Source organism: Solanum verrucosum, unplaced genomic scaffold, assembly GCF_900185275.1.
Source record: "Solanum verrucosum unplaced genomic scaffold, falcon-dt-bn FXZP01000164.1, whole genome shotgun sequence".
Classification (NCBI taxonomy): domain Eukaryota; kingdom Viridiplantae; phylum Streptophyta; class Magnoliopsida; order Solanales; family Solanaceae; genus Solanum; species Solanum verrucosum.
The window spans coordinates 1117072-1129610 of NW_026020388.1; the positions used below are offsets into that span (position 1 = coordinate 1117072).

Below are 12539 nucleotides of genomic sequence, written 5' to 3' on the forward strand. Positions count from 1 at the left end.
CCTTTCATACCTAAATTGTTTTTTGACTTTTTTGATTATCATTATTTGAGTTTCTTATTTTTTCTTTCATTCTTTAGTGTAAAGAAAATATTTAAAACTATTTTTTTGTGGCTATATTATAATTTAAAACTATTTTTTTCGGCTATATTGTAATTTAGTTTTTGTATTTGTAAAAAATATTGGGGCATCTATAATAAATTTTACAAGAAAATTAGTGAAACATAAATAAATTTGACCACCAAAATGATAAATTTAAATTAGTTGTTAAAACAAAAAAGTCAAAAAAAAATACGTGTAAGGAGGATCAAATATACCCCATATGAATTATATTTTTTTTTTAAAAGGTAATTAAAAATTAAATTTAAATTATTTTTTCACTTCCCTTAGAGAAAATGGTATATGTGGGCTATTTGTATCACAATATGGATATATATGAGCCACAATCATAACGAGGGATATATAAGCACTAAATGACAAAGTTGAAGGGTATATCAGACTATTTTCCCTATATACTATCACGTATATTTTTAGCACTTTATTTGAAGGTTTTAAAAATTAAATTGTATTTAATTAGAATTTTTGCAAATAAAATATTTAGTTGTTTGATTGTAATTTTCCTCAAAAACATGAAATTAATTTAAATAATATTATTTTTATATAAAAAAAAGGGTAAAATTTGAAAAAGAAATTATACAATGATAAGTAAAAACAAGATTTTGGGTGTTTTTATAATTCCAAATATACAATTCATATTTAAAATTTTCATAGTTAAACGAAAAATAATTCTCATAGTCAAATGAGTTTATTATATACCATAAATTATTATTTTTCTCCAAATTTTTGTATCTAGTCAAAACACGAGGAGAGCGTAGTAGTAAAATTGAGTGTAGCATAGGAAAAATGTTACTAAAAAGTCCATGAAAAATATCTCTTGTATAGGTCATTGGCCACCCAATATATATATATATATATATATATTCCTTGTCTTTACCCCATTTGAACCCTCTTTTCGTCCAACTCCTCGTTCTTCTCCTTTCTCTTCATTGCCTGTTTCGTCGCAGCGATTTCTAAGGCGAGTAGAACGCAGGTAATACAGCTTTCTCTTTCGTTCTATCATCCGATTTTGATTCTCTTTTAGCACTTTTTTCTGCTTAGATCTGTGAAATATAGCGATTTTTATGTATTTTTACTCTTTTTGAGGTTTGTAGTATTTTGATACGTCTAGATTTTTGTGATTTTTGAGTTTTTTTCGTAGATCTGTTTGTAAGTTTATTGGAAATGGATTGTAGGTTTGTGGATCTACGGTTTTGTTGATCCGATTCGTGTTTTACAGTGCTGTTGCTGTGTTTTTGGTGTAGGAGAGATTGTTTTATCGATATAACTATAGATCTGGTCAACGAGTAGTGCGATTTTTTATTCAAATATATAGTTGTGTTGTGTGATTTATAATCTAGAATTCGGTTACTTAACTATATACTATAGTTAGGGTTATTTGATAAAAACTGTACACACTGTTGATCTGGTCAACGCGTTTAGAGTGGCCTGATGTGTCTGTGTTATGTAGTTAAGATCTATATACTTGGATTCTCCAAAAATGTTGCTGCACTCGTGTTGTATACTTCAAAAATGCACAACTTATAATTTTGAAGAGTCTGAGCAACATAGGATAGGATTATTCATGTGATTTAAAATACAGTATTCTGTCATTTGGTGATGTTAAGAAAAATGAGTTTTGGCATTTGTATGTCATTTGAACAAACTGTATACATTTTGTGTCAAGATGTCCAGCTGTTTACCAGAGTACATCAAGCTTTTACTGTTCTTTTAAAAAATTATTTATTGAGTAAATGATTTGGTATTTGTGTTCACAAGTTATGTTGTCAGACTTGTGATTTGGTTCATCTAGTGTATGTAGTAGTTCAGAAATATGTAGATTAGATCAAATCAGTTAATAATAATTGTGTTTATTCTTCATTACTGTACCTTGGAAATGAGATTTACTACAAACATTAGTATGGGTTGGGCCAGTTACTGCTCACTGTGGATCAAAGGGACCACATCATTTGCTGTTGTAAGATATATCATTTGTTATTTATTGTAAATGAAAAGCTATTTTCTCTGTCCCATTTTATATGAGATCCCATTTCAATTTGTTTGTCTTGCTTTTTGTTTTTTAGTCCACTCTAAAAAAATATCTCTTTTCTTTTTTGATGACTTTTTAATTCTAACTTTCCACGTGACATATTTATGACCACAAGATTAAATGATATTTTGGTACATTGTACATCTCTTTAATCTAAGAGCACAAGTTTCAAAAGGCTCCTTTATCTTTTTAAACACCATGCCAAGAAAATTAGGCAAACAAATTGAATTGGAGGGAGTATGTAATATATTTTGTGCATCTAACTATAAATATCTTCACCTTCTCATGTCCAAATGAATAGCTTGTTAAATTTTCCTATGGTTTGATAGTAACTGCAAACATCAAAGATTTACTTGGCTGATTGCTATTGAGAATCAAGATTGATGGTTTTCATTGACAATTTTAGTTCAAAGGAAAAATACCATTTCAAACATGCCGAAATGCAAGAAATTAGGACTTTGATATGGTGTAATAAGTTTCATTTTTGCTGCACAGTGTTTAGCGACTTCTGCTCTTGTTGAGTTCCCAAGGCAAGTAATGGGAATAAAAATTAGCTGAACTCAACTGGGTATTTGGTTTGTGGCTTTCATGTCTTTTGGTGGTTAAGATGGAATTTAAAAGTCTTGTTTATGAATTTGTAGAAGTATTGTTGAGGTCAAGTGTAGAGACCTAAGTCTATTGCTTTTATCTTTGCAGGAGTTTATTCTAGGCTGTGATGGCAGATAACCAGCACCCAACTGTTTATCAGAAGGTAGCTAGCCAGATGCATCTGAGCTCCAGTCTTTCACAGGATGTCCATGCCCGCTACGGGGGCATTCAAAGGCCTGCTCTCTCCCAGCGACGTTTTCCGTATGGCAATTACTCTAATGCCGGACTACAAACATGCCATGCCACACAGGATCTCTCATTGATTGCCGCAAATGCTTCACCAGTGTTTGTGCAAGCTCCACAAGAGAAAGGACTTGCAGCGTTTGCCACTGACTTCCTCATGGGTGGTGTTTCTGCTGCTGTGTCAAAGACTGCTGCTGCCCCTATTGAGCGTGTGAAGCTTTTGATCCAAAACCAAGATGAGATGATTAAGGCTGGTAGACTCTCAGAACCATACAAGGGAATTGGAGACTGTTTTAGTAGGACAATTAAGGATGAAGGATTTGCTGCCTTGTGGAGAGGAAACACCGCTAATGTCATTCGTTACTTCCCCACTCAGGTATACCATTTACTTACATTTGATACTACAATTCATGTATATGAAGATAGATGGGTGCTGGTTGTTCTGTTGATTTTTTGAAGTATGTAATGCTGGCTAATATTGTGTTCCACAGGCATTGAACTTTGCATTTAAGGACTACTTCAAGAGGCTGTTCAACTTCAAGAAGGACCGCGATGGCTACTGGAAGTGGTTTGCAGGTAATTTGGCATCTGGTGGTGGTGCTGGTGCTTCCTCTTTGCTCTTTGTTTACTCCCTTGACTATGCTCGTACTCGTCTTGCAAATGATGCCAAGGCTGCAAAGAAGGGAGGTGGTGGCAGACAATTCGATGGGTTGGTTGATGTCTACAGAAAGACACTTAAATCTGATGGAGTTGCTGGCTTGTACCGTGGGTTTAACATTTCATGTGTTGGTATCATTGTGTACCGTGGTTTGTACTTTGGAATGTATGATTCATTGAAGCCAGTGCTGTTGACTGGAAAGATGGAGGTTAGTTATCCAAATGATATCATATGTTGATAGTTATGTTCAGATGCTTACAATACTTGGAGATTGTTGGCTGTTACTTTGGAGTTGGGTTTTAGGATGTTATGGTTGGAATATGACTTCATTCTATTTTTTTATTCTCTTGATGGTTGCAGGATAGTTTCTTTGCTAGCTTTGCTCTTGGATGGCTTATCACCAATGGTGCTGGTCTTGCATCGTACCCTATTGACACAGTTAGGAGAAGAATGATGATGACATCTGGTGAGGCAGTGAAGTACAAGAGCTCGTTCGATGCATTCAACCAAATCCTTAAGAATGAGGGTCCCAAATCTTTGTTTAAGGGTGCTGGTGCTAACGTCCTCCGTGCCGTTGCTGGTGCTGGTGTGTTGGCTGGTTATGACAAGCTACAGGTGATCGTGTTTGGAAAGAAATATGGCTCAGGTGGTGGCTAATTCGGACATTAACGTCTTTTTAGAATTAGATTATGGTGATGATGAAAATCCTCCTTATTGAAGTTCCATTTAGGGTTGGGATATTTTACGTTTTTTCCCTATCCGTTTTGAAATAATTTAAAATTTTAGAGCGGGTTAGAACTTTGAACCTGCAATTAATCATTCCCTTGTTTTAAGGGTGTTTTGTCATGCAGACCTTTATATTCACAGCAGAGTTTACAGATTCTAATAATCAATTTTTGATTGAATTAAATTCAGATATGATTCATCTGATAGTTAAATACTTTTACTGTCATTTTTTCATATTTATCTTTATATTTAGCTAATGAAAATGTCATCATAGCTCTGTTTTACTCTTTACTTCTGTTGTGCAATGTCCTTTAAAATTCTACATAAGCTTGAGCTTGAAAAAGGGATGATCGTCTCCAAATTGAAGTTTAAACAACTAAATTTCGTATAGGACTTCTTAAGAAATTAAATGTTGGTATTGATTATATATACATAGAGCAAGAGATGTTTAGCAAAAGAGTAAGAACCAAGTTTTATGTACTTTTTCCCATTCAATCTTTAGTTTATGTGAATTTATTTCTCGTCTACTTCGTTTCAAAAATTAAAAATTGTTCAATTTACATCTATCTTTCTCACATACTTCATCTGTTGCTTTTTACTTGTCTAATTTTAATTTTACTTGTTATTTTTGACAAATTAAGAAAAGACTATTTTTTACCTATTATATCTTTAATTTATTTAGAGAGTTAATGTTGTTGAAGAAAAGGTTGAACCTCATTAATGAGTAAATTGATTTTGAAATTCTATCAATTAATAGAGGTAAAATGGTAAATTCGCTATATCAATTAGTATTATTTTTCTTAATAGGTATATTAAGTCAAAAATAGACAAGTAAATAGCAACAGAGGGAATATTCAATTTATTTCTTATATGTCACTCAATTTTTATGGAAGTATTTAGACTATAATTGTTCAAAATTTTGTTATTCCTATGTTCAATAATACTTGTCCACTATTGACTTGCACACCTCTTAAAAAATAATAAATAGAAGAATAATTTTACTGTATTATCCTTTAAATATAATAAATACAATGTCTTGAAAATATAATATGAAAATGAATATAATTAATGATACGGGTAAATTATGAACTAAGGGGTCGTTTGGTATAAAGATTAATAATGCAGGGATTAGTAATGTTGGATTAGTAATGCAAGGTTTAATAGTGCAGGGATTAGTAATGTTGGGATTTATAATGCAAGGTTTAATAGTGCGGGATTAGTAATGCAGAGTTTATTTTTATCAAGTGTTTGGTTCATTATTTCCCACCTCATCTTGTGTTTGGATTAAAACTTCATAAAAAACTCATTTCCATTTATACTCTTAATTATTATGTAATTGGGTTAAAGTAAATAATTGCCGAACAATATTATTTTTTTATACCCTTCTAACTAGCTATGAGAAGAACAATTTTGTTGTCATATTTGCCTTTTTTTTCACTTAAATTATTTGAGGATAAATAATTGTCATCTTAGTAAATAGATCCCTTACAAAATGTCAATTTTCAATTTAAAAATGATAAACTATCAACTTTTAAAATTGAAAAGATGATAAACAATAGTAAAATTGAATAAACCATCTACATTTATACATAAAAATTGAAGTTGTAGTTTTAATATGTATGCAATTTTATAAATTGTTCAAAATACAAATAATTAAAAAACCACACAAATATATATATATATAGCAACAAATTATACATTCAATTAAGATCACAAACGTCATGTGGTGATATATTTGTCTTTTTAATTAGTTAATGTTAAACAACTCACATTTCAAATATTGTGTTAATTTGTATTGGATTTTTTAGTAACAGACAACTCTCTCTAAATAATTTGTAAGCCAATTTATTTAAATAAATTTACTAATACAAATATAAAACATAAAATCAAGAAAATAAACAAAATAATTAAAATAATTTGAGGGATATTTTTGTCTTTACATAGACTTATCCCATGATATTATATCCCATGTATTACTAATACCTCCAAATGGAAGGTATTAGTAATACATCCTATTAATACCATGTAGGAGGTATAACTAAGCCATAGATTAGTTATACATTAGCCCAAATTCCTACCAAACATAGTACTAAATAATACCATACATAATACATGGACTACTTATTTTAATGCGGCCTACCAAACGACTCCTAAGTGTAAAATTATCAATCAATTTCATAAAGTGAACAAGTATTATTGGATATCCCAAAATGATATAATAGACAACTATTATTGAACAGAGTTAGTACATATGTTTGAGTAAGCTTTTTTTTATGTGACTTAAAAGTCAAAAGCCAAAAGTAGGTAGCCTAATATGATATATTTACTTTGTATTTCAATTTGTTTGTCATATTCTCCTTTTAATTCATTTGAAAAAGATTTTTTTCCTTTTTAGCAACTTTTTTATTCAAACATTTCATATGATATATTTAAAATCACAAGATTAAAGAAAATTTTGATATATTCTTCGTTTTTTTAGTTTTGAACCACAATTCAAAAGTTTTCTATATATTCTTAAACTTCGTGCCAAATTAAAAGCAAACAAACAAATGAAAAAAAAGTAAGTATACAAAAATGTTAAACTATTACTAGTTATAAGAGTAAATATCTCAAAAGATCACTCAACTATAAAATATTATATAGCAAAGTCATTTAACCTTTTTATGGTCATCCACTTTAGATTTTTTTTCTTATAAAATCACTTAACCAAATTTGTCTTAAAAAATTTTACTTTAGCTCCATAACATTTTGGGTTTGAGAAATAATATCTCTATATTCTGAATGTGATAATAAACTTTTTATTTTAAATCAGTTCTTAAAAATGAGTCAAATTATTACATATATTTTTAAAATATCAAAAACAACCTTCAACTAATATAAATTATAACATACACACTTTCAAATAATTAAATATTTAAACAACATTGCAGTAAAACCTCTAAAAATTATTACTCAATAAATTAATAATTTCTTTAAAATAATATTTTCTCTGGTCCCGACTTAGGCCAATGGAAAAAATCACCAATTTCGATAAGATAATATATTTTCAGAAGACCCCTATATAAATATATGGTTCCATTAATATCATAAATTAATAATTATTTAAAAGTACAAATATATCTAAGACAATTTAGTGAAATATGATTCTATTGTGTTCTGTTTTTTTCTTAAAATTTAAATTTAGTTGAAGCTCATCTCTAACTTTTCTTATTGCATCTTAGAGCTCCGGTGTTGTCTTTTCGAACTGTACCATAAAATTGTGAAGAGTTCTTTCCTTACGTGTAACTGGTTCCAAAGGTATAATATCATTTTCTACTTCATCATCAACATTGTTTTTTACGATGGTATCCATAATTTCTTCTAAACTCTGGACCTCAACATGTATCACTTTCACCCGGATAATCCAACATGTTATTGACATCCATTTTATTGTGGTAACCAAAATGGCATAATACATAAACATGACCCTTAATTTGTCTTCAACGAACAACTATGCCCTCCAACTTTGAGTGTGCACAAGTAGGCACTTAAACTTGCATAAAATTGAACAAGTAGACACACATGTCCTACATGACATAAGACACATAGAATGCCATGTAGGTTACAAAATTGCCATGTAAGGTGTCATGTAGGACGATTGTGTCCATTTGTTCAATTTTATACAAGTTTAAGTGTCTACTTGTGCACACCCAAAGTTAAAGGTCATAGTTGACAGCTGACGCCAAGTTAAGGGTCATGTTTATGTATTATGCCAACCAAAATCATTAATCACGACCTCAAGTTCATGAATGACATTTACACAAGTGGGTTCATTCAAATTCTCTGAGATTGCATCCCCCAAATGAATTTTATTGTGTCGAAAATAATTTGCTATTGTCTCTTGCTAAATATTTGTGTCCAAGCAGGAATTGCAAAGTTGATAGCATCCGAAACATTAATCTTTGTTGGATCAGTTTGTCCACTTCATAGCCTTCTAATATCCTATGATAAAATCTATTACGATAATATATCTTGAAAGCTCTTATTATCCCAACATCACAAGGTTGAATTTTGGATGTCATGTTGGGTGGCAAGAAAAACAATTCAACATTTTGTAGTCCTTCAATATTTCTATTATGGGCTGGACAATTATCTACCATAAACAAAACTCGTCTACCATGCATTTTGTGGTCAAACCAACGAATATATTCATCAAAAAGCACACTTGTCATCCATGCTCTTTTGTTAGAACGATAGTTACAATTCAAGCTGGTCATGTTGGTATTTTTGAAGCAACGTGGCTTTGCATATTTTTCAATAATACATAAAGGATTTTTTTCAAATCCATCTTCAGTGCAACAAATAACAATTGTGAGCCTTTCTTTGTCCTGCTTTCTTCCTTCAAGTTGTCTCGTAGCAAGAGAATGATCGGTTTGTAACCTGTAAAATAAATCAGTTTTATCCATATTAAAAATATATTTCATAGGAAATTGATCTATTTTTGTTCTTATGGATTCCCTTTTCGTCTCCATGTCTTGTATATCAACTAAACCAATTTCTCCGAAACGACCAAATGACTTGATACTTTGTCTTAGCTTGAATTTTCAAGCCAGCCTAGATATAATTTGTTCTCAAAATCTTGCTGTGGATATAAAAGTTTCATTGCATCTATTGTCGTTTCCAAATTTAACTCTCCTGTTATATTTACACGGTCTTTATATTGGAGAAATCACTCATAAACAACCTTCTCCATGTCTGGATATTTTGCTGGCTTGTGTCGCTTGATATCCTTTCCTTTTTTAAGTCAGCCGAAAGATATTTAGCTGATCGTTTGAGTGTGTTTGATATTGTACCTTAACTAACTTTCAAATGAAAGGTTTCATTAAGCCACGATTGTAAATCTTTTTGAGTGCATATGGAATGATCTCTTTTGTACTCACATAATGTTTTATCTATTTGATCTATCATTGTTGATTTTGTGATACCTTTTAAATGGGAAGCCATTTTTTGATATGGTTTAAAGAAATTTCCTATGTTGCTTTACTGATTAACAAATAGATTCATGAGGGAGATAATTAAGACCCAAATTAGCTGTTCAATTAAAAAAGGTCAAAAATAAAATCACGTGAAAAAACTATCAAAGTTACCTCTATATGAATATTATTTTATTAAATAACTAAAATAAATAAATTAAAAATTAAAAGTTTAACTTTCGTTAGTCAAAAAAGGATATATGAGTTATTTAATTTGTACATGTAACAATAAATGTATATGTGTTTTTTTTTTTTACGAAATATGTATTATCTCTATACCTCTATATCACATAAAGGAGTTTAACAAATCTTTTTCTCCTAATAATAATCCAATATAATCTGCACAATATTAATTATTATTTTTATAAAGATCAAACAAACAATGTGGTATAGTAATGAAGTGTAAAAATATTATGAACCTTATTTGAGTATTCTATAGCAATATTAGGATTATATTGAAAAGAGAGTATTCAACCTTGATATTAAGACAATTGTATTATAAGAAATGACTTTCTTGATTCAAGACATCACTACAAAATGTGCATTATTATTAATATTGATTTGAAATATCTAAGTCCCAAAATTATATTATTATTTTTCTAAAATAAAAACACACACGATGTATGAACGGTTAATTAATCAATGAAGAAATGTATTAATCATTAATCATTCAATTGTAAATTTCAGAATCCATATTTAATTTACTAAGTCTATTGTATATTGCTGAGAATCCTCGAGAATAACGTGTTAATGTTAATTATAGTCTTGTACCAACTCTATATTATGCAAATTTGATAACTTATAGATCATTACTCATATTTGTTATTAATATGACGTCTAAGTATATAATTTTATTAATTATTATGTTTAAATAAATTTCAGCTATTTATTTGAGTAACATAAAACATAATCTAAAATATTCTGGTTTTGATGGCGGGATTGATTATAGGTGGTGAAATTTGTGGCAACTATTTTAATTTTTATGGTGAAATATATAGATTTGGTACTAATATGGCGGCAATGGTAATGATTTCATGGTGGGTTTGATCGTAGGTGGTGAAATGTGTGGCAGTTTTTTTAATTTTATGGTGAAATATATAGATTTGGTACTATTATGACGACAATGGTCGTTGTTTTATGATGGTGTTCATTGAAGAAGAAACAATTGAATGACATGAAGAATTTTATTCAAAATCTGACATGTCATCTCATGTGGCAGTGAGATGACATTGATGTGGTACAAGTGTGATACACCTCCCATTGTGAGAATGATGCTATACGTCTCAGGGGTAAACAAATTCACTTTTTAGTAGTAGAGGTGTGTAATAGATCACCATATTAATTTAAGCATGTAATGACCTTTTGGGACAAGTTCAAAAATAAATTTATGCCTTTTCCTTAATATATATCATGTGAGTATCATACTATACTACAATTGTATACTTGCATAAAAGCAAATAAAAAGTGTACTATATCAATTATCTTTTTATTAATATAATAAAAGACAAAAAACAATAAATAAAAAAAGAACAAAAAACAAAGAGGCCAAAAAGATGTATAGAATTAGATTATGAAGAAAAAAAATAACATAATTTTAAAAAAATAATAATAAATGTAACTAGAAAAGGAGAAAAACAAAAATAAAATGAAAGGAAAAGGAAAAGATAAAACATGTTGCTCTGATATGTGATTAGAGAAACAAAAAAGACCAAAGATATATTATGTTATATATAAAAAAGGAGAACACATGTTTACTATATCAATTATTTTTTCTTATTGTATAGAAAAAGAAGAAGAAATTAAAGGGACAAAAAAATGGATCTGTGTAAGAGTCTAAATTGAGTATGAATAAGATTATGGTGAAAAAAAATAAAAAATAATGAATAATGTGATCTGTGGAAAAACTGAACAAAAGAGAAGAAATAATGAGAAAAAAGAAAAAAAAAACTAAACAAATAGAGAAATAAAAAGAAAATGAGAAAATATAGATAACTTGCCCACAAAAGCTACAACGAATCGAAAGTGTAATTAGTTTGACGATCAGAAAATGCAATGCTAATTAGTTTAGTTTTTATGGATAAGACAAAGTGAGTATTATGCGAGAGGTAAGTACTTACGAGTATCTATTGATTTAGCTTGATTTGGTACAAAATTTAAGAAAGAATTTTTTTTTTGAAATTTATAGTCTAAATTAAGTCATAGATATATATATTACTATAAATTATCTCATTAAGTTCATCTAATCAAAGGTAGAATAAGTAATTTAAAATTAAATTATTTTAAATATAAAAATGTATCATTCCTTTTTAGACCGACTAAAAAAGAAAATATCACATAAATTGAGCCAAAAAATGTATTATCTACCTCTCTAATTATATTTTTTAAATGATAGAAGTCAATATGGAAACTGGAAACACATAACATACGTCTATTGAATTCGTATAAACATTGAGTGCGCATAACTTACCAAGCACCTAGTATTATTTGGGAAGGATACATATTTACAACAAATTTTAAAATGATAGAAAATAAATTGCAATCATAAATAAATATGAAGAAATATAATTTTATTGATAAATATATAAGTACAATTTTGTTCCTCCCTTGATTCTTCTCTCATAAGATTTGTTCATGATTTGAGGGCCGTTAGTGGCATATTTCTCAAATTAGGATGATTTGAATTTGATCTCTTTATGAATATTGCATGAATTTGCAAAATATTCGAGATGTCTTTTAGGAAAATATAGTATCCGAATTTAGGACTGAGTAACCTCTAAGAATCCTAATTTGAATTGAACACACCTGGTAGAGTCCTAACTCAAATTGAACACATTGTAGAGTCAAACAAAATTTCAATGCCTACAACAAATTTTAGATTAATTGCCTAAATTTCAATGATTTTAATAAAAAGGTAGAGTAAGCGGAAATGGGAAAAAAATTATAATATGAGAAAAACAAATTCTCACAAAAAAAAGAAAGTAAAAGTTCACGTAACCAACCGCTAACCCTGCTACTCCATTGCAATTATGCTCTGACATGACAACAGTTTCAACAAAGAAAAACAAGTGGAAAGAAACTGCAACAACATTATGATTTGTCAAATGACATGATGAAGACTCTAATACTCAACATACCAAAAAGATTGTCTAATTACTTCTGTTATCATATA

At 29.4% G+C, this 12539-nt stretch overlaps 1 protein-coding gene across 1 annotated transcript; it reads left to right on the forward strand.

Annotated features, from left to right (window-relative positions):
• The first annotated feature begins 980 nt into the window (after positions 1–980).
• On the forward strand, positions 981–4572 carry LOC125839142 (ADP,ATP carrier protein, mitochondrial). Its single transcript, XM_049518122.1, has 4 exons — positions 981–1087; positions 2840–3350; positions 3466–3840; positions 3993–4572. Exons 2-4 carry the CDS (start codon positions 2859–2861, stop codon positions 4287–4289), a joined length of 1164 nt encoding a protein of 387 aa, XP_049374079.1. The 5' UTR covers positions 981–1087; positions 2840–2858; the 3' UTR covers positions 4290–4572.
• The last annotated feature ends 7967 nt before the right edge of the window (positions 4573–12539 follow it).